This window comes from Catharus ustulatus, chromosome 3 (assembly GCF_009819885.2).
Source record: "Catharus ustulatus isolate bCatUst1 chromosome 3, bCatUst1.pri.v2, whole genome shotgun sequence".
Lineage (NCBI taxonomy): Eukaryota > Metazoa > Chordata > Aves > Passeriformes > Turdidae > Catharus > Catharus ustulatus.
Window position 1 is genome coordinate 118,769,025 of NC_046223.1, and position 18,256 is coordinate 118,787,280.

The window sequence follows — 18,256 nt, forward strand, 5'->3', positions numbered from 1 at the left end:
AATAAAAGGAGGGGAAAAGGAGGAAAAGGGGAAAAAGGAGGAAAAGGGGAAAAGGAGATAAAAGAGGGCAAAGGGGGAAAAGCTGGGATAAAGGGGAAAAGGGAGGAAAGGGAAAAAGGGAGAATGGTGGGAAAAAGGGGAAAAAAGGAGGAAAAAGTGGAGAAAATGGGGAAAAATTGAGATAAAGGCAAGAAAAGGGAAAAAGGGAAAAAGGTGGAAAAGAACAAAAGGAGATAAAGGGAGGGAAAGGGGAAAAGGAGAAAAAGGGGAAAAGGGGGGAAATAGGGAAAAGGGGGAAGAGAAAGAGGGGAAAAGAGGGGAAAAGGGGAAAAAGGGGGATAAAGAAGGAAAAAGGAAAAAAATGGGATAGAGAAGAAAAAAGGGGGGAAGGTGATAAAAGGAGGAAAAGGGGGAAATTTGGGATAAAGGAGAGAAAGGGGAGAAAGGGGAAGAGAGGAAAAGTGGGAATAGGAGATGAAAAGGGGAAAAGGGAGGGGGAAAAGGGAGAAAAAAATGGGGAAAAGAAGGGGAAAACGGGAGAAAATGTGGGAAAAGAGGAGAAAATTGTGGGAAAGAAGGTAGGGGACAATAAGGAAAAAGGGGGAAAATAGGGAAAAATAGGGAAAATCCAATTTCCAGCGAGGAGAGGCAGCCATGTCTCCCAGCACCACATCCCAGCACCGCGACATTCCCGGCATTCCTGGCTCGATGCATCCCAGATCCCAGCAGAAACGTTGGGATTACACCCATGGCATTGCACCACAGCTGGGAAAAAATCCCCAACTCCGGAATTCCAGGCGGGATCCCCAACGCGTAATTCCTGAGGAGCGGCAGTTGCGCGTTCCGCGTGCATTTTTTTTGGGAAAGCTCATCCCACAAAATCCGGGATACAGGGGAGAGGGGGAGAAAACATGCATGGAGACATCCCAAATATTGATCTTTCCACGGGAATGGGGTTGGATCCAACATGGAGCTGGAAGCAGCGGGAAGAAGCAGCAGCAGGAAGCAGCAGGAAGCAGATCCCAATGAGGCGATTTTGGAGGAAATTTTTGGGAAGATCTCTCCGGATGGTGAATCCCATTGGGAATTCTGGGCTTACCCTCATGCTGTGGCGCTTGAAGACGTTGTGGCGGCTGGGAGGCGGAGTGCGCCGGGAATGCGCCGGGATCTGGTATTCAGTGGGGCTGGCGAGGGTGGGAGAGCTGGCACAGAGCCCCTCCGGAACCTGGGAATTCCAGGAATGGCACAGGAGCGGCAGCGGGAGCGAGAGAAGCCCATGGAAAGGGGTTAGTGCGGGCACACGGACGGAGCGGGAGCACGGGAAGAGCGGGAATTGCGCTGGGAGCCAGGTTGGAAGCAGGATTGGGATTGGTCTGGCCCTAAAAACCAGCTTGGAAAATTTGGCTCCTTCCAGCCTCCAAAGAACTCATCCCGAAAAATTGGGAATGGCTGCGGGAGCTGGGAGGGTTCAGCCTGAAGAAATTCCCTCTGGAATTCCCTGCCTGGGAAGATCGGGATCTGCTCCCAGGGAATGAGGGATGGGATGAGGGAACAGCCTCCAGTTGTTGGGATATCGGGAATAATTCCAGCCTGGAAAATCCCTGGCACAGCGGTGGAGGAATTCCCATTCCTGGATGGATTCAAATCCATGAGGATTTACCAAGGAATGAGGGACACGATGAGGCAACGGCCTCCAGCTGTTGGGATATCGGGAATAATTCCAGCCTGGAAAATCCCTGGCACAGAGGTGGAGGAATCCCCATTCCTGGATGGATTCAAATCCATGGGGATTTACCAGGGAATGTGGGATGGGATGAGGGAACGGCCTCCAGCTGTGCCAGGAGGGGTTTTTTGGGATATCAGGAATGATTCCTGCCTGGAAAATCCCTGACACAGGAATGGAGAAATCCCCATTCCTGGATGGATTCAAATCCATGAGGATTCGGGGTTGGACACGGATGAGGGATTGGACTCCACAGTCTCCAAGAGTTTTTACAACCTCAACAATTCCGGGATTCCCTGATGGACAAAACCTGGAACATCCTACCAGAATGGTGACATGGAGCACCTCTGATCCCAAAATCCACGAGATCCCCTCCCGTCCTCATCCCCCCAGCCCCTATCCCTGTGGGATTCCCCAGGATTCTCACCTGGAATTGCAGCTTGGGAGCCAGGAGGTTATTCTGGGATGGCGGCTTGTACATGGGCCTGCTGGGCTGTGGGGGGGAAAAACGAGAAAAGGCGGGAATTCCTCCAGATCCAAGGCGGGAAATCCCACCTGGGTACATCCCACGGAGGGCTCTGGCCCATCCCAACCTTCGGAGGTGGCTCCTGGAATGCCGGCGGCTCCAGGATTTTGGGAGGCCGGTGCCGGTTGTTCCTCTCCTGCTCCTTGGCCAGCTCCTTCTCCATCAGGTAAATGTCACTGTGGGGAGGGCACAGGAACATGGCAATCCCGGGAATCTCAGGAATTCACGCACCCCAGGGAGTCGGGATGGAAAACATGAGGGAGAGGGAGGACACCAGAATTCCCGTTTCCCAATGAAATTTGGAAGCAGAATTCCCTGCAGTTCCCTTTCCCAGGAAGCAAAGCCCTCCCATCCCATTCCATCCCCTTCCAAAGTGCCTCCAAGGCTACTCCAAATCCAGACTTTTCCATAAAAACTCCCGATCTGAACCTTTTCCCAAATTTTCCCCCCACATTCCTACCCCTCATTCCACAGATCCTCTGGAATTCCAGGCTCACTTCAGGCTGCAGAGCAGCTCCTGGAATTTGGGCTTGGAGGAGCCTTGGAGACCCTTCGGAATGGGAATGTTTTGCTTCCTGGGAATGGATTTCTAATTCTCTTCCAAGTCCAAACTTTTCCATAAAAACTCCCAGATCCAAAGCTTTTTCCAGATTTTTCCCTACATTCCCACCAATGCATCCCACTGTGGACCACCCAGAATTCTCAGCCTTGGAGACCCTTTGGAATGGGAATGTTTTGCTTTCCAGGGAATGGATCTCCAATGGTTCTCCAATGCTCTTCCAAGTCCAAACTTTTCCATAAAAACTCCTGATCCAAAGCTTTTCCCAGATTTTCCCCCACATCCCCACCTCTCCATGCCAACGTGGATTATCCAGAGTTCCCAGCCTTGGAGACCCTTTGGAATGGGAATGTTTTGCTTCCTGGGAAAGGGTCTAAACCCAGATTTTTCCGTAAAAACTCCCAGATCCAAAGCCATTCCCAGATTTTCTCCCTGCATTCCCACCCCTCATTCCACGGATCCTCCGGAATTCCGGGCTCACCTCAGGCTGCAGACCAGCTCCTGGAATTTGGGCCTTTCCGCGGGATCGTAATCCCAGCAGCGCGTCATCAGGGTGTAGAGCACGGGCGGGCACAGGTCGGGCTTGGGGAGCCGATCCCCCTTTTCCAGGACTCCGATCACATCCTTGTTTTCCAGCCAGAAGAACGGCTGCTTCCCATAGCTCAGGATCTCCCACATGCACACGGCTGTGGGAGAGACCGGGACAACCTCAAACCATGGGAATTCCCGGGAACTGTGGGGGGGAAAAAGGGGAAAAACCCTTTCCGGGATTTTTTTTGGGGGAGGAATCTGGTCGTGCTTTGTGGAATTCCTGATTCCTGAGTGGGAACAGCAGAGGGGATGGAGATTGGGATTTTAGGATGGGAAGGGGATGGAAACATGGAGAACTCATCCCAAAACTTCCCTGAAATCCTGGGATGAGGAGGAGGAGGAAGCCTCTAATGATGGGTGAATGGAAGCTCCTCCCTAGGATGGCTTCTCCCAGGGAAAAAACTGGGATAATCTGGAATTTCAGGGTGGGATTTGTCCTTGTGCATGCCATGGGAAATGGATCAGTCCAGGGATTCTGCTCCGTGCCACAGGGATTGGATCAATCCTGGGATCCCATTCTGAATCCCACTATCCGATTCTGAATCCCAGGATCCCAGTCCACACCAGGGGAAGTGGATCAACCTCAGGATCCCATTCTGTATCCCAGGATCCTGCTCCATTCCATGGAATTGGATCAATCTCAAGATCCCATTCTGAATCCCAGAATCCCATTCTCTCTATGCCACAGGAAGTGGATCAATCCCAAGATCCCATTCTGAATCGCAGGATGCCACCCCACACCATGGGAAGCGGATCAATCCCAGAATCCCGTTCTACACTGTGGGAAGTAGATCAATGCCAGGATCCCACTCCATTCCATGGGATTTGAATCAATCCCTGTATCCCACTCCATTCCCCACGGGAATTGGATCAATCCAGAAGATCCCACTCCATTCCCCACGGGAATGGGATCAATCCCTGTATCCTGCTCCATTCTCCATGGTAATTGGATCAATCCTGGGATCCCGATCCATTCCCCACGGGAATAGGATCAATCCAAAGGATTTTGCTCTATTCCCCACAGGAACTGGATCAATCCAGAGGATCCCACTCCATTCCCCACAGGAACTGGATCAATCCAGAGGATCCTGCTCCATCCTGCTCCCAGCGCTCACCGAACATCCAGACATCGCTGGCCGTGGTGAAGCGCCGGAAGTTGATGGATTCCGGTGACATCCACTTGATGGGAAGGCGGGTGATGGAAGCTGGAATGATCCAGGAATGCTGTGGATCTCTGCCCCCTTTCCCACCTTCCGGAGAAATCCACAGGATCCCCGATCCTGCAGGATCCTACCTTTGTAGTACTCCTCATCCTCGATGTAGCGGGAGAGGCCGAAGTCTCCCAGTTTGACGCATTCCGGAGAGGCCACCAGGATGTTCCTGACGGCGATGTCCCTGCGGGGACAGGAATCCTTGGATAACGGGAGAGGGGCGGGGCGATGGGGTGATGGGATCATGGGATGATGGGGTAATGGGATAATGGGGCAATGTGATGATGGGATGATGGGATAATGGGGTCATGGTGTAGGATGGGATAATGGGATGGGATAAGGGGATGGGATAATGGCATGGGATAATGGCATGGGAAAAGTTAATGGGACGGGAAAATGGGATCATGGGGTAATGGGATCATGGGATAGTGGGATCATGGAATAAAGAGGTAATGGGATAATGGGGTAATGGGATATTGGGATGGGATGATGGGATGACGGGATGACGGGATGATAACAGCATAATAATGGGATTATAACGGGATAATGGTATTCACGGGGTAATGGGATAATCATGGGATGGGATAATGGGATCCATGGGATAATGGGACCCATGAGATAATGGGACAATGGGATCCATGGGATCCATGGGATGGGATCCACGGGATAGAAAACAGATGGAAAAGCAGAACCCTCAGCTGTCCAACGCAGCTTCCAAATTATCCCATATCCCTCCCGCCCCTATTCCTGCTCCCACTTCCCACCTTCCCAGAGTCCCGACGGGATCCCATCCCATCCCATCCCATCCCATCCCATCCCATCCCAAATCCCGTTCTCTCACCTGTGGACGCAGTTGATGGCCTCCAGGTAGGCCAGGGCCTTGCTGACCTGCAGCGCGTACAGCACCAGGGTGGGCACGGCCAGGACCAGCCGGTTCTGCTCCAGGTACTGCCCCAGCTGCAACCAACGGCACATTCCCGGCGGAATCAGTGCCTGGAACGCTGGTGGGAATGCTAGGAGGGGCTCGGGAATGGAGGGGGGGCCGCACCTCTCCATAGGGATAGAGCTCCATGATGATCCAGGTGGGTTCCTCCTCGGCGATGCCGATCAGCTTCACGATGTGGGGGTGATCCAGCTTCTTCATCAGCACTGCGGGAATGGCGGAATTCCTCACCTTGGAATGGCGAGATCCCAATCCCTGGGGAATCCCAATCCACGGAATGGGAGGGATCCCATCGCAGGAGGAAAAGTCTGGGATTTGCCAACGGGATTGGAGCTCCTGGTTTTTAGGGATTGATCCTCATCCAGGGATGCCAGCAGGGATTCCCCTCTCCAATAATCCCTCACCATAATCCAGGGATTTTTGGGGTCCTAGCCCAGGTTTCCGGGCATGGATTGACTCCCTCTTCCTCCACCCTGAATTTCAAAGGGCTTTTATTCCCAAAAAGCCACTGGGAGATGCCAGGACAAGGTTGTGCCAGCCCCCACCCCATGTGAGCCCTGGACAGAATCTTATCCCCAAAAAAACCCTTGGCAGGATGCGCAAGATCTCAAAAAACCTGGGCAGGACACTCGAGATCCCAGAAAATCCCAGCAGGACCATTGGGATCCCAAAAAATCCCAGAAGGACCATTGGGATCCCAAAAATCTCCAGTAGGACACTCAGGATCCTAAATAACCCCAACAGGACACTCAGATTCCCAAAAAACCCCAGCAGGACCCTTGGGATCCAAAAAAATTTCAGCAGCACCCTCAGGATCTCAAAAAACCCAGCAGGACACTCAGGATCCCAAAAAATCCCGGGATCCACAAAGGTAAAAAATCCCAGGATCCCAAAAATCCCTGGCAGGACACCCAAGATCCCAAAAATCCCCAGCAGGACCCTTGGAATCCCAAATTTCCCATCAGGACCATTGGGATACCGGCTTCTCTCAGGAATTTTTCCCGGTTTTCCGGGCTGCAGTCCTTCTTGCAGGTCTTCACGGCCACGTTGATCCGCTCTCCTTTCTGCTTGGAGAAGGAAAAGAGGGGATGGGACATCCCAAATCCCACCGGGATCCCGGATTTGGGATGATGGGGGAAGGAGGAAAAGCGGGAGTCTCACGGGGGTGGTGTAAATTCCCTCGTAGACCTCTCCGAAGAATCCTTCCCCGAGGATCCGGCCCAGCGTGATGTCGTCCCGGCAGATTCCGTAGTGCTGGACTTCACGGAGCCGGGAAGAGGGAGGAGATGCTGTTATCCCAGATCATTCCATGTGCAGATCCCATCAGAATTACCAGGAGATGGCCCCGGGTGACTATACAGGAGGATCCATGGATCCTGCTCTCTCCATCATTCCATGGATCCATGGATCCTGATGTCTCCATCCTTCCATGAGGATCAACGGATCCTGCCCTCTCCATCATTTTAAGGATCCATGGATCCTGCCCTCTCCAACGTTCCATGGATCCATGGATTCTGTCCTCTCTATCATTCCAAGGATCCATGGATTCTGATCTTCCCTCCATGAAGATCCATGGATCCTGACCTCTCCATCATTCCAAGGATTCATGGATCCTGATGTCTCCATCGTTCCATGAGGATCAATGGATCCTGCCCTATCCATTATTCCAAGGATCCATGAATCCTGATCTCTCCATCCACATGGATCCATGCATCCTAATGTCTCCATCATTCCAAGGATCCATGGATTCTGATCTTTCCAATATTCCATGGATCCATGGATCCTGCCCTCTACACAATTCCAAGGATCTGTGGATCCTGCTGTCTCCATCCATGAGGATCCATGGACCCTGATCTCTCTGTCATTCCATGAGAATTAATGGATCCTGCCCTATCCATCATTCCAAGGATCCATGGATTATGTCCTCTCCATCATTCCATGGATCCATGGATTCTGCCTTCTCCAACATTCCAAGGATCCATGGATCCTACTCTCTCCATCCACATGGATCCGTGGATCCTGCCCTCTCTATCCAGGAGGATCCATGGATCCCACCCTCTCCCTCATTCCAAGGATCCACAGATCCAACTCCACGGCTCATCCTCCTCCAGGACCTTCTGAGAGGTTGGCTGAGGATGGGCCTGGAATTTGGGATGGGCAAGAGTAGCTGGGGTACCCCCAATGGAGAATTCCCAAGGGAAGCACCTACTTCCAGATCTCGGCCGCGAGGATTCATCCAGGATTTCAGCATAGATTTCGGAATCTAGGGAAAAATGGGATGCAGGAATGGGATCAGGAAGCTCCAGCATCTCCAGAGGGTCCAGCGCTCCTCTGGGATGCATCCCAACCCTTTGGGAAAGAGCTGGGGGTGTCCAGCCTTCCCAAATCCCGCATGGAATGTGTCCCAGATCCCCAAATCCCAATTCCCCCCAGGATGGCGGGAAGAGGGAGGAGCCCAAACTCACCCCCGCTGACGCTGTGGGACAGCGTGGAATTCCTCTCCCCGAGATTCCTGAGGGTGGGAAGAGGGTCAGGGAGCGGGACTGGGGATACGGAGCAGGATCCCAACCCTGCACTGGGGCTGGGAATCCCAGGAAAAGGGTCAGGAGCACTCACGGGGCCGGGATCTGCGGGAGGCTGATCCTCTTCTCCCGGTCTGCAGAGAGGACATGGAAGGGTCCCGTCCCAATCCCATCCCATCCCATCCCATCCATGTATCCCATTAACCCATCCCATAATCCCATCATCCCAATGCCATTCCATTATCCCATAGTCTCAAAATCCCATAATCCCATCCCATCTCTGTATCCCATATTCCCATAATCCCATCCCATCACTGTATCCCATAATCCCATTATCCCATAATCCCATAACATTTCTGTATCCCATAATCCCATAAGATAATAATCCCATAATCTCATAATCCCATACCATATCTGTATCCCATATTCCCATAATCCCATACCATCTCTGTATCCCATAATCCCATAATCCCATCCCTGTATCCCATAATCCCACAGTATAATAATCCCACAATCTCATAATCCCAGATCTGTATCCCATAATCTCATAATCCCACAATCCCATAATCCCATCCCCTCTCTGTATCCCCTAATCCCATCCCATCTCTGTATCCCATAATCCCACCCCATCTCTGTATCCCATAATCTCATAATCCCATAATCTCATAATCCCACAATCCCATCCCATCTCTGTATCCCATAATCCCACCCCATCTCTGTATCCCATAATCTCATAATCCCATAATCTCATAATCCCACAATCCCATCCCATCTCTGTATCCCATAATCCCATAATTTCATAATCCCATAATATCATAATCCCATAATCCCATCCCCTCATCCCATATCTGTATCCCATAATCCCATCCCATAATCTCATAATACCATAATCTCATAATCCAACAATCCCATCATATCTCTGTATCCCATAATCTAATAATCCCATAATCGAATAATCCCATAAAATAATAATCCCATCTCTGTATCCCATAATCCCATCCCTGTATCCCATAATCCCACAGTCTAATAATCCCACAATCCCATAATCCCATCTCTATATTCCATAATCCCATCATTTCATAATCCCATAATATAATAATCCCATAATCTCATAATCCCATAATCCCATCCCCTAATACCATCCCATCTCTACCCCATAATCCCATAATCTAATAATCCCATAAACCCATAATCTAATAATCCCATAATCCCATAATATCATAATCCCATAATCCTATCCCATCTCTGTATCCCATAATCCCACACCATCTCTGTATCCCATAATCTCATAATCCCATAATCTCATAATCCCACAATCCCATCCCATCTCTGTATCCCATAATCCCATAATCTCATAATACCATAATCCCATAATCCCATCCCCTCATCCCATGCCATCTCTGTATCCCATAATCCCATAATCTAATAATCCTATAATCCCATTATCCCATCCCATATCTGTATCCCATAATCCCATCCCATATCTGTATTCCATAATCTCATAATCCCATAATCTCATAATCCAACAATCCCATCACATCTCTGTATCCCATAATCTAATAATCCCATAATCGAATAATCCCATAATCAAATAATCCCATCTCTGTATCCCATATTCCCATAATCCCATCCCATCTCTGTATCCCATAATCCCATAATCCCATTAATCCATCCCATATCTGTATCCCATAATCCCATTCCATCTCTGTATCCCATAATCCCACAATCCCATAATACCACAATCCCATAATCCCATCCCATGTCCGTATCCCATAATATCATAACCCCACAATCCCACAATTCCATAATCCCATCACTTTATCCCATAATCCCATCTCTGTATCCCGTAATCCCATAATCCCATAATATCATAAACCCATTATCCCATCCCATATCTGTATTCCATAATCCCATAATACCATCCCATATCCGTATCCCATAATCCCATCTCTGTATCCCATAATACCATAATCCCAATATCCCATCTCTGTATCCCATAATGCCATTCTCCCACTCTCCCATGACCCCACCATCCTGTCCAGCCCGGATTCCCACCTTTCCTCGGGAACACCACGAGCGACGTCTCCGAGCTCCCCTGGAGCCGGTAGTAGCCGTCGATGAGGTCAGCCATGTTTTCCGCCTCGGCCAGCGACGCCGTCTTGATGGCCAGGGCCTTGGGAATGCCGGGATGGGGATGGATCAACTCGGAGGGGTGTGGGGAGGGGTGGGGGATCTGCCAGTAATCCCAGTTTTCCACACCCCATATCCCGCATCCCATATCCCAAATCCCATACCCTGTATCCTGTATCCCCCACATCCCACAACCCATATCCTGTATCCCATATCCCAAATCCCATACCCTGTATCCTATATCCTCCACATCCCACATCCCCTATCCCACATTCCTTATCCTAAATCCCATATCTGGTATCTCACATCCCACATCCCGTATCCTAAATCCCAAATCCCATACCCTGTATCCCACATCCCATATCCCACACCCCACATTCCCTACCCTACCCCATATCCCACATTCCCTATCCCACATCCCACAGCTGGACCTTCCAGCAAACCCCAATCTGCCAGGCTCCCCCTGGCATTCCCAGGAATTCCCAAATCCCAGCTCTCCACCTGTGGGTTCCCGCTGAGCCCCAGGTGCAGCAGGGCCTGCCCGTCCTCCGACGCTGAGCACCGCATGGACTTGATGTCCCGGAACTCCGCCAGGCACGTGGGCTGGGAACAGCAGGGATTTGAGGAATTCAGGAATTTGAGCCGTGGGGAGCGGGATCCCCAAATTCCCGGTTGGGAATTCCCACCTTGGCATCCTTGCTGGTGAGCTGGCGGATGCCCTTGGGGCCGATGACCAGATCCACGGTGATGTTCCACCCTTGCTGTGGGAGCAGGAGCACGACAGGAGCCGGGATCAGGGGCGAGGCCCACCCCATCCTATCCCACTATCCCACTAGCCCATCCCATTATCCCATCCCATCCCATTATCCCATCCCACTTCATCCCATATCCCAAATCTCATATCCCATATCCAATATCCCATACTCCGTATCCAATATCCTATACCCCTATCCCTTATCCCTCATCCCATATCCCCTATTCCTTATCCCATATCCCGTATCCGGTACCCTATATCCAATATCCCACACCCTGTATCCCACATCCCCTATCCCATATGTCACATCCCATACCCCACATTGCGTATCCCATACCCCATATCCCACATCCCGTATCCCCACATCCTGTATCCCATATCTCACATCCCATATCCCAAAGCCCACATCCCGCATCCCATATCCCGTAGCCTGTATCCCATTGCCCGTATCCCACATCCCCTATCTCATATCTTGTATCCTCTATCCCTTATCCGATACCCTATATCCAATATCCCAGATCCCGTATCCCACATCCCATATCCCACATTCTGTATCCTGTATCCCATATTACCTGTCCTATATCCCAGATCCCGTATCCCACATCCCGTATCCCCTACCCCATATCCCATAACCCACATCACCTATCCCACAACCCATATCCCACATCCCATATCCCTCACCCTACATCCCCTATCCCATATCCCACATTCCATACCCCATATCCTGTTCCCACATCCCCTATCCCACATCCTGCATCCCACATCCCAAAGCCCGTATCCCCTATTCCTTACCCCACATCCCATATCCCAAATCTCATATCCCATATCCCACATGCCCTATCCCATATCCCACACACCCTATCCCAATATCCCAAATCCCGTATCCCATATCCCGGTGCCACGCACGACGAGCTGGCAGCGGAAGCTCTCCTGGTCGATGGGGGCGAAGGTGGCGAGGGTGTGCAGGAATTTGAGGACGCACTCCTCCTCCCGCAGCAGCGCGTACTGCTGGAACGTCTGCTGGATCATCTTGCGCAGCGGCTTCGGCTGCCGCGACGGGAACACCGGGACAGACACAGTGTCGGGTGTGGGAACACCGCAACGGTGTCGGGGACGGGAACAAGGTGTGGGGTATGGGAACACCGGGATGGACATGTCGGGGACGGGGACAGGGTTTGGGGTACGGGAACACCGGGATGGACACAGTGTCGGGTACGGGAACACCGCAACGGTGTCGGGGACGGGGACAGGGTGTGGGGTACGGGAACACCAGGATGGACATGTCGGGGACGGGGACAGGGTTTGGGGTACGGGAACACTGGGATGGACACAGTGTCGGGTACGGGAACACCGCAACGGTGTCGGGGACGGGGACAGGGTGTGGGGTACGGGAACACCGGGATGGACACAGTGTCGGGTGTGGGAACACTGGGATGGGGGTGGTGTTGGGTATGGGAACAGGGTGTGGGGTACGGGAACACCGGGATGGACACAGTGTCGGGTATGGGAACACCGCAACAGCGTCGGGGATGGGGACAGGGTGTGGGGTACAAGAACACTGCCACGGGGTCGGGGACAGGGACACCAGGATGGGGCCATGTCAGGGACGGGAACACCAGCATGGGGCCGTGTTGGGGACGGGAACACCAGGATGGGGCCATGTCAGGGACAGGAACACCGCCACGCGGCCATGTCGGGGACGAGAATAGGGTGTGGGGTATGGGAACATGGGCACGGGGCCATGTCTGGGATGGGAACACTGGGATGGGGCGGTGTTGGGTATGGGAACAGCGGGATGGGGCCGTGTTGGGTGTAGGAATAGGGTGTGGGGTACAGGAACATTGGCATAGGGCTGTGTTGGGGACGGGAACACGGTGTGGGGTACGGGAACACCAGGATGGACACGGTGTGGGTACAGGAACAGGGTGTTGGATATGGGAACAGCGGGATGGACACAGTGTTGGATGTGGGAACACTGGGATGGACACGGTGTTGGGTATGGGAACACTGGGATGGACACGGTGTTGGGTATGGGAACACCGGGATGGACACGGTGTTGGGTATGGGAACACCGGGATGGACACGGTGTTGGGTATGGGAACACCGGGATGGACACGGTGTTGGGTATGGGAACACCGGGATGGACACGGTGTTGGATGTGGGAACACTGGGATGGACACGGTGTTGGATGTGGGAACACTGGGATGGACACGGTGTTGGATGTGGGAACACTGGGATGGACACGGTGTTGGATGTGGGAACAGCGGGATGGACATGGTGCCAGATACAGGAACAGGGTGTTGGATATGGGAACAGCGGGATGGACACGGTGCCAGATACAGGAATAGTGGGATGGACATGCTGTCAGGTATGGGAATAGCAGGATGGGCAGGGTGATGGGTATGGGAACAGAGGGATGGGGGCAGCGTCAATACAGGAACAGGGTGTTGGATATGGGAACAGCAGGATGGGGCAGCGTGGGGTATGGGAACACCGGGATGGGGGCGGTGTCAATACAGGAATAGGGTGTTGGATATGGGAACAGCGGGATGGACACGGGGTCAGATATGGGAACACTGGATGGACACGGTGTGGGGTACAGGAACACTGGGGTGGGACTGGACACTTGGACATGCGAGCGGGAGTGGGGACACAGGGATATGGGAATGCACATGGATACAGGGACACACACGGACACACACACGGACACACTTGTGTCCCGAGGTGCCACTGCTGTGTCACCTGTCCCTCGTGTCCCTCACCTTGACGTTCTCCAGCATCTGACTGGGGAAGAACAGATCCAGCCCCACCTCCTTCCTGCGGAGCAGAGAATCCGGGAATGTCAGTGGGAATTCCCGATCCCGGGGAGGAGCAGAGCAGAGAATCCCGGGAATGATGAGGAGGATGGGGAGATGTGGGAGGATGAGGAACCACAGGAGGATGAGGAAGATGAAGAAGATGAGGAGTTGAGGAGGATGAGGAACTGGGAAGATGAAGAGCTCTGGGAGGATGAGGGGCAATGAGAGGATGAGGAGGATGAGGAACTGAAAGGGATGAAGAGCTGCAGGAGGATGGGGAGATGTGGGTGGATGAGGAGGATGAGGAACCAAAGGAGGATGAGGAGCAACAGGAGAAGGAGGAGGAGGCACAGCAGGAGGATGAGGAGATGTGGGAGAAGGAGGATGATGAAGAACTGGGAAGATGAAGAGCTCTGGGAGGATGAGGAGCTGCAGAGGATGGGAGGAGGATGAGGAGGATGAGGAAGGCCCCCAGCAGCCCCTCGGCACCGCGGGGGCTCCAGGTCTGGACTCACTCTAGGAACTCGAAGTTGGATTTCTTTTCCAGTGCGTTCTGGGGCAGGTCCTTGTAGAACCTCCTGCGGGACAGACGGACAGACGGGGACAGACAGACGGACGGATGGGGACATCAGCCCGTGGTACGCGTCACCCTCGTCCCTCACGGCCCTTCATGTCCCTCCATGTCCTCATGACCCCCTTGTCCCCATGTCCCCCATTTCCATCATGACCCCCTCGTCCCCATGTCCCCACATTCCCCCATGTCCCTATGGCCACCATGTCCCCAAATCCCCCATGTCCCCAAAACCCCCCATGTCCCCCTTGTCCCTCCATGTCCCTAATATCCCAATGTCCCCCACGGCCCTCCATGTCCCCACATCCCCCATGTCCCCCATTTCCTTCATGACCCCTTGTCTCCATGTCTCCCACATCCCCATGTCCCTCCATGTCCTCATGCCCCTCCATATCCTCTATGTCCCTCCATGTCCCCCACATCCCACATGTCCCCATGTTTTCCATGTCCCCACATCCCTCATGTCCCCATGTCCCACATGTCACTTCATGTCCCCACATCCCCCATGTCCCTCCATATCCCCACATCTCCCATGTCCCTCCATGTCCCCCACATCTCCCATGTCCCCATGCGCCTTCATGTCCCCTATGTCCCCACATCCCTCATGTCCCTCCATGTCCCCCATTTCCATCATGACCCCCTTTGTCTCCACATCCCCCACACCTCCCATGTCCCCATGTCCTCATGTCCCCCTGCCACCTCCAAAAGACGTGGAATTTCCCCTCCCATCCCCATTCCCATTATTCCCATTCCCGCTCCCGTGGCAGCAGAGGGAACAGGAGAGACACAGGGACACGGGGACAGAGGGACACGGGGACAGAGGGACACGGGGACTCACAGATGGACACAAGGACACAGGTTCACAGGGACACAGGGACACGTGGGGATACACGGACAAGGGCACACAGGGACACATGAGGACACGGGACAAGGAGACACTGGGACAGGGCGACACATGGCCAGGGGACACAGGGACAAGGGGACAAGAGGACAAGGGGACATGGGGCCGTACCTGAGCTCCAGACAGCCGAGCTGCAGGGCCATGGGGACACACAGGGACACAAGGGGACACAAGGGGGCACACAGGGACAGGGTGACAGTCGTACCTGAGCTCCAGACAGCCGAGCTGCAGGGCCATGCCCTCGCTGACCTTGTTGGCGAAGTTCTGCATGTACTCACTGCGGAGCTGCGGGGACAGCGCGTCACTGCGGGGACATCGGGGACACCCGGGGACAGCAGGGGACAGCAGGGGACAGGGGTGGGGACAGGGGATGGTGACCGGAACGGTGACAGGGATTGATGACAGGGATTGGTGACATGGGGACAGTGACATGGGAATGGTGGCAAGGATGGTGACAGGGATTGATGACAGGGACAGTGATGGGATGGTGACAGGAATGGTGACAGGGATTGGTGACAAGGATAGTGACAGGGATTGGTGACTTGGGATGGGGACAGGGGACGGTGACACAGGGGTGGTGGCAGGAATGGTGACAAGGATGGTGATGGGATGGTGACAGGAATGGTGGCAGGGATGGTGACAAGGATTGGTGACAAGGATGGATCCCACGCTCCGGGCAGGAATGCAACACCAGGAATGTCCCTGCATGTCCCTGGATTGGCCATTCCCAACAGCGGGACAAACCCTGGAATTCTGGGAATTCTGGGGCCCCGGAGCAGCCCTGACCTGCTGGTAGAAGTACAGCAGCGTGGTCCTGTCCTCCTGGAAGCGCTCTATGAAATCCTCCGGCAGGTACCGGATCTGGAGGTCGTACCTGGAAAAAAAAAACCCCGGGAGCCGCTCCGTGAGCTTCTCCCCAATCCCAAAAATCTGGGCAGGGTGGGACAAGGGGAGGACCAATCCCACCTCCACTCAGCTTCCAGGTGGAGGCACTCGTATTTCTCCTGGACTTCCCCGACGGTGAGGAGGGGATGGAGCCAGTGGATCTCGTCGGATTTGACGTGCTTGAGGCGCAGGCCGTAGCACTCGGCCAGCCGGATGTCCGGCCCGATCCGCCCGCTCAGCAGGATGGAGCGGATCACCTCCTGGGAAAAGGGGTCCCACGTGGGATCACAGAACTGGGGAAGGAGCTGAAATCCCGTCCCAGTCTGACCATGAAACCTCCACGATCCCAATGCTCCTTGGGTGGTCACAGGATTCTCTGGGAATTCCAGCCCAGCCAAGAATTCCTTCCCAAACTCCCTTTTCCCAGTGGGAGCCATTCCCTGGCTCCTGCCCCTCCAGCCCTTTCCCAGATCCCGGCTCTCCTTTCCCTCTGCAAAAGGCTCCCAGGATTCCCTGGATCCTTCCCTGACCCAGCTGCACATTCCCAGCTCTCACAGCTTTTCTCCAGGAGATCTCCGTGGCCTCTGCTGGAATTGCTCCAGCTCAGCATTCCCAGCTGAGCTCCAGGTGAACTCCAGGCAGCAGAATTGCAGGAATTCAGGAATTTTCCCGGAGTGAAGCCCCAGCTCCGGAGAGCTCCATGAGCACATTCCCAACATCCACAGCCCATTCCCTGGCTGGAATCTGCCGGATCCCAACCCAACCCCAGCCACATCCATGAAAGAATTGCCCCAAAATCCCTTCCCAGCTCAACGGGCGGAAAATCCCAGAAAATCATGGAATCGTTTGGGTGGAAACAGAACTCAAAACTCCTCCAGCCCAACATTCCCGATTTCTCCACCCCTTTGGCCGCTGGCAGGAGCCGGATCCAACCCCAAACCATCCCGGTATTCCCGATTCCTGATCCTTTTCCGCACGTACCCGGATCTCCGTGGCCACGGAGCACTTGACCAGCTTGAAGTTCTTGCCCAGGTTGAAGCTGTTGCTGTAGAAGCAAACCTTGAGGATGCGCATCTCCTCCTGATCCTGGTGAACCCAGGGATCCCGGTGTTCCCAAGGATCCCGGTGATCCACATCTGGTGTCCCCATGGCCTCCAGAGTCCCGGAAAGGCTGCGGGAGGAGCTGCTCCGGGGGCGTCCCAAGGGGTCGGGAATGGCGGTCATCCTCAGGGCACCCGGGGCGTTAGGAGCGGAGCATCCCTTCCCTGCGGGAATGGTGGCATGGTGGGATCGGGGACATCCCGGGAGGGAAAGGGGAAAAGGGAAAGGGAAAGGGAGAAGGGGAAAAGGGAAAAGGACACCTGGGGTGTTAGGAGCGGAGTATCCCTTCCCTGCGGGAATGACGGTATGGGGTGATCGGGAATATCCCGGAAGGGAAAGGGGAAAACGGGAAAGGGAAAAGGGAGAAGGGGAAGGAAAATAAAGGGGAAAATAAAGGGGAAAATAAAGGGGAAAATAAAGGGGAAAATAAAGGGGAAAATAAAGGGGAAAATAAAGGGGAAAATAAAGGGGAAAATAAAGGGGAAAATAAAGGGGAAAATAAAGGGGAAAATAAAGGGGAAAATAAAGGGGAAAATAAAGGGGAAAATAAAGGGGAAAATAAAGGGGAAAATAAAGGGGAAAAAGAGGGAGAAGGGGGAAAAAGAGGGAGAAGGGGGAAAAAGAGGGAGAACGGAAAGGACACCTGGGGCTTTAGGAGTGGAGCATTCCTTCCCTGAGGGAACGGCGGCATGGTGGGATCAGGGACATCCCGGGAGGGAAAGGGAGAAGGGAAAAAGGGGGAAATAAAGGGAAATGAAATAATAAAGGGAAATGAAATAATAAAGGGAAATGAAATAATAAAGGGAAATGAAATAATAAAGGGAAATGAAATAATAAAGGGAAATGAAATAATAAAGGGAAATGAAATAATAAAGGGAAATGAAATAATAAAGGGAAATGAAATAATAAAGGGAAATGAAGGGGAAGGAAATGGAAAAGGAAAAAAGGACACCCGGAGTGTTAGGAGTGGAGCATCCCTTCCCTGCAGGAATGACGGTGCCTGGTGGGATTGGGGACATCCCGAGAAGGTGGGGAGGGAAA

The 18,256-nt window shown here is 53.2% G+C and overlaps 1 protein-coding gene across 6 annotated transcripts in view; it reads right to left on the reverse strand.

The window, feature by feature from the left end:
* The window catches only part of PTK2B (protein tyrosine kinase 2 beta), a 37,091-nt gene that overhangs the window by 4,951 nt on the left and 13,884 nt on the right, over positions 1-18,256 (reverse strand). For 5 of the 6 annotated variants that reach the window (XM_033055217.2, XM_033055216.2, XM_033055218.2 and 2 more), the window contains exons 2-24: positions 17,096-17,379; positions 16,196-16,374; positions 16,016-16,103; positions 15,435-15,514; positions 14,273-14,335; positions 13,722-13,776; positions 11,866-12,006; positions 10,892-10,966; positions 10,707-10,808; positions 10,131-10,248; positions 8,170-8,209; positions 8,019-8,065; positions 7,763-7,816; positions 6,715-6,812; positions 6,533-6,617; positions 5,659-5,759; positions 5,452-5,567; positions 4,694-4,794; positions 4,515-4,604; positions 3,290-3,494; positions 2,317-2,425; positions 2,151-2,216; positions 1,100-1,225 (exon numbers count right to left, since the gene is read on the reverse strand). In XM_033055217.2, the coding sequence (XP_032911108.1) occupies positions 1,100-1,225; positions 2,151-2,216; positions 2,317-2,425; positions 3,290-3,494; positions 4,515-4,604; positions 4,694-4,794; positions 5,452-5,567; positions 5,659-5,759; positions 6,533-6,617; positions 6,715-6,812; positions 7,763-7,816; positions 8,019-8,065; positions 8,170-8,209; positions 10,131-10,248; positions 10,707-10,808; positions 10,892-10,966; positions 11,866-12,006; positions 13,722-13,776; positions 14,273-14,335; positions 15,435-15,514; positions 16,016-16,103; positions 16,196-16,374; positions 17,096-17,379 (2,423 nt within the window). Of the gene's footprint in view, positions 1-1,099; positions 1,226-2,150; positions 2,217-2,316; positions 2,426-3,289; positions 3,495-4,514; positions 4,605-4,693; positions 4,795-5,451; positions 5,568-5,658; positions 5,760-6,532; positions 6,618-6,714; positions 6,813-7,762; positions 7,817-8,018; positions 8,066-8,169; positions 8,210-10,130; positions 10,249-10,706; positions 10,809-10,891; positions 10,967-11,865; positions 12,007-13,721; positions 13,777-14,272; positions 14,336-15,340; positions 15,388-15,434; positions 15,515-16,015; positions 16,104-16,195; positions 16,375-17,095; positions 17,380-18,256 lie in introns of those variants that run through there. The other variant, XM_033055223.2, reaches the window with a different exon arrangement.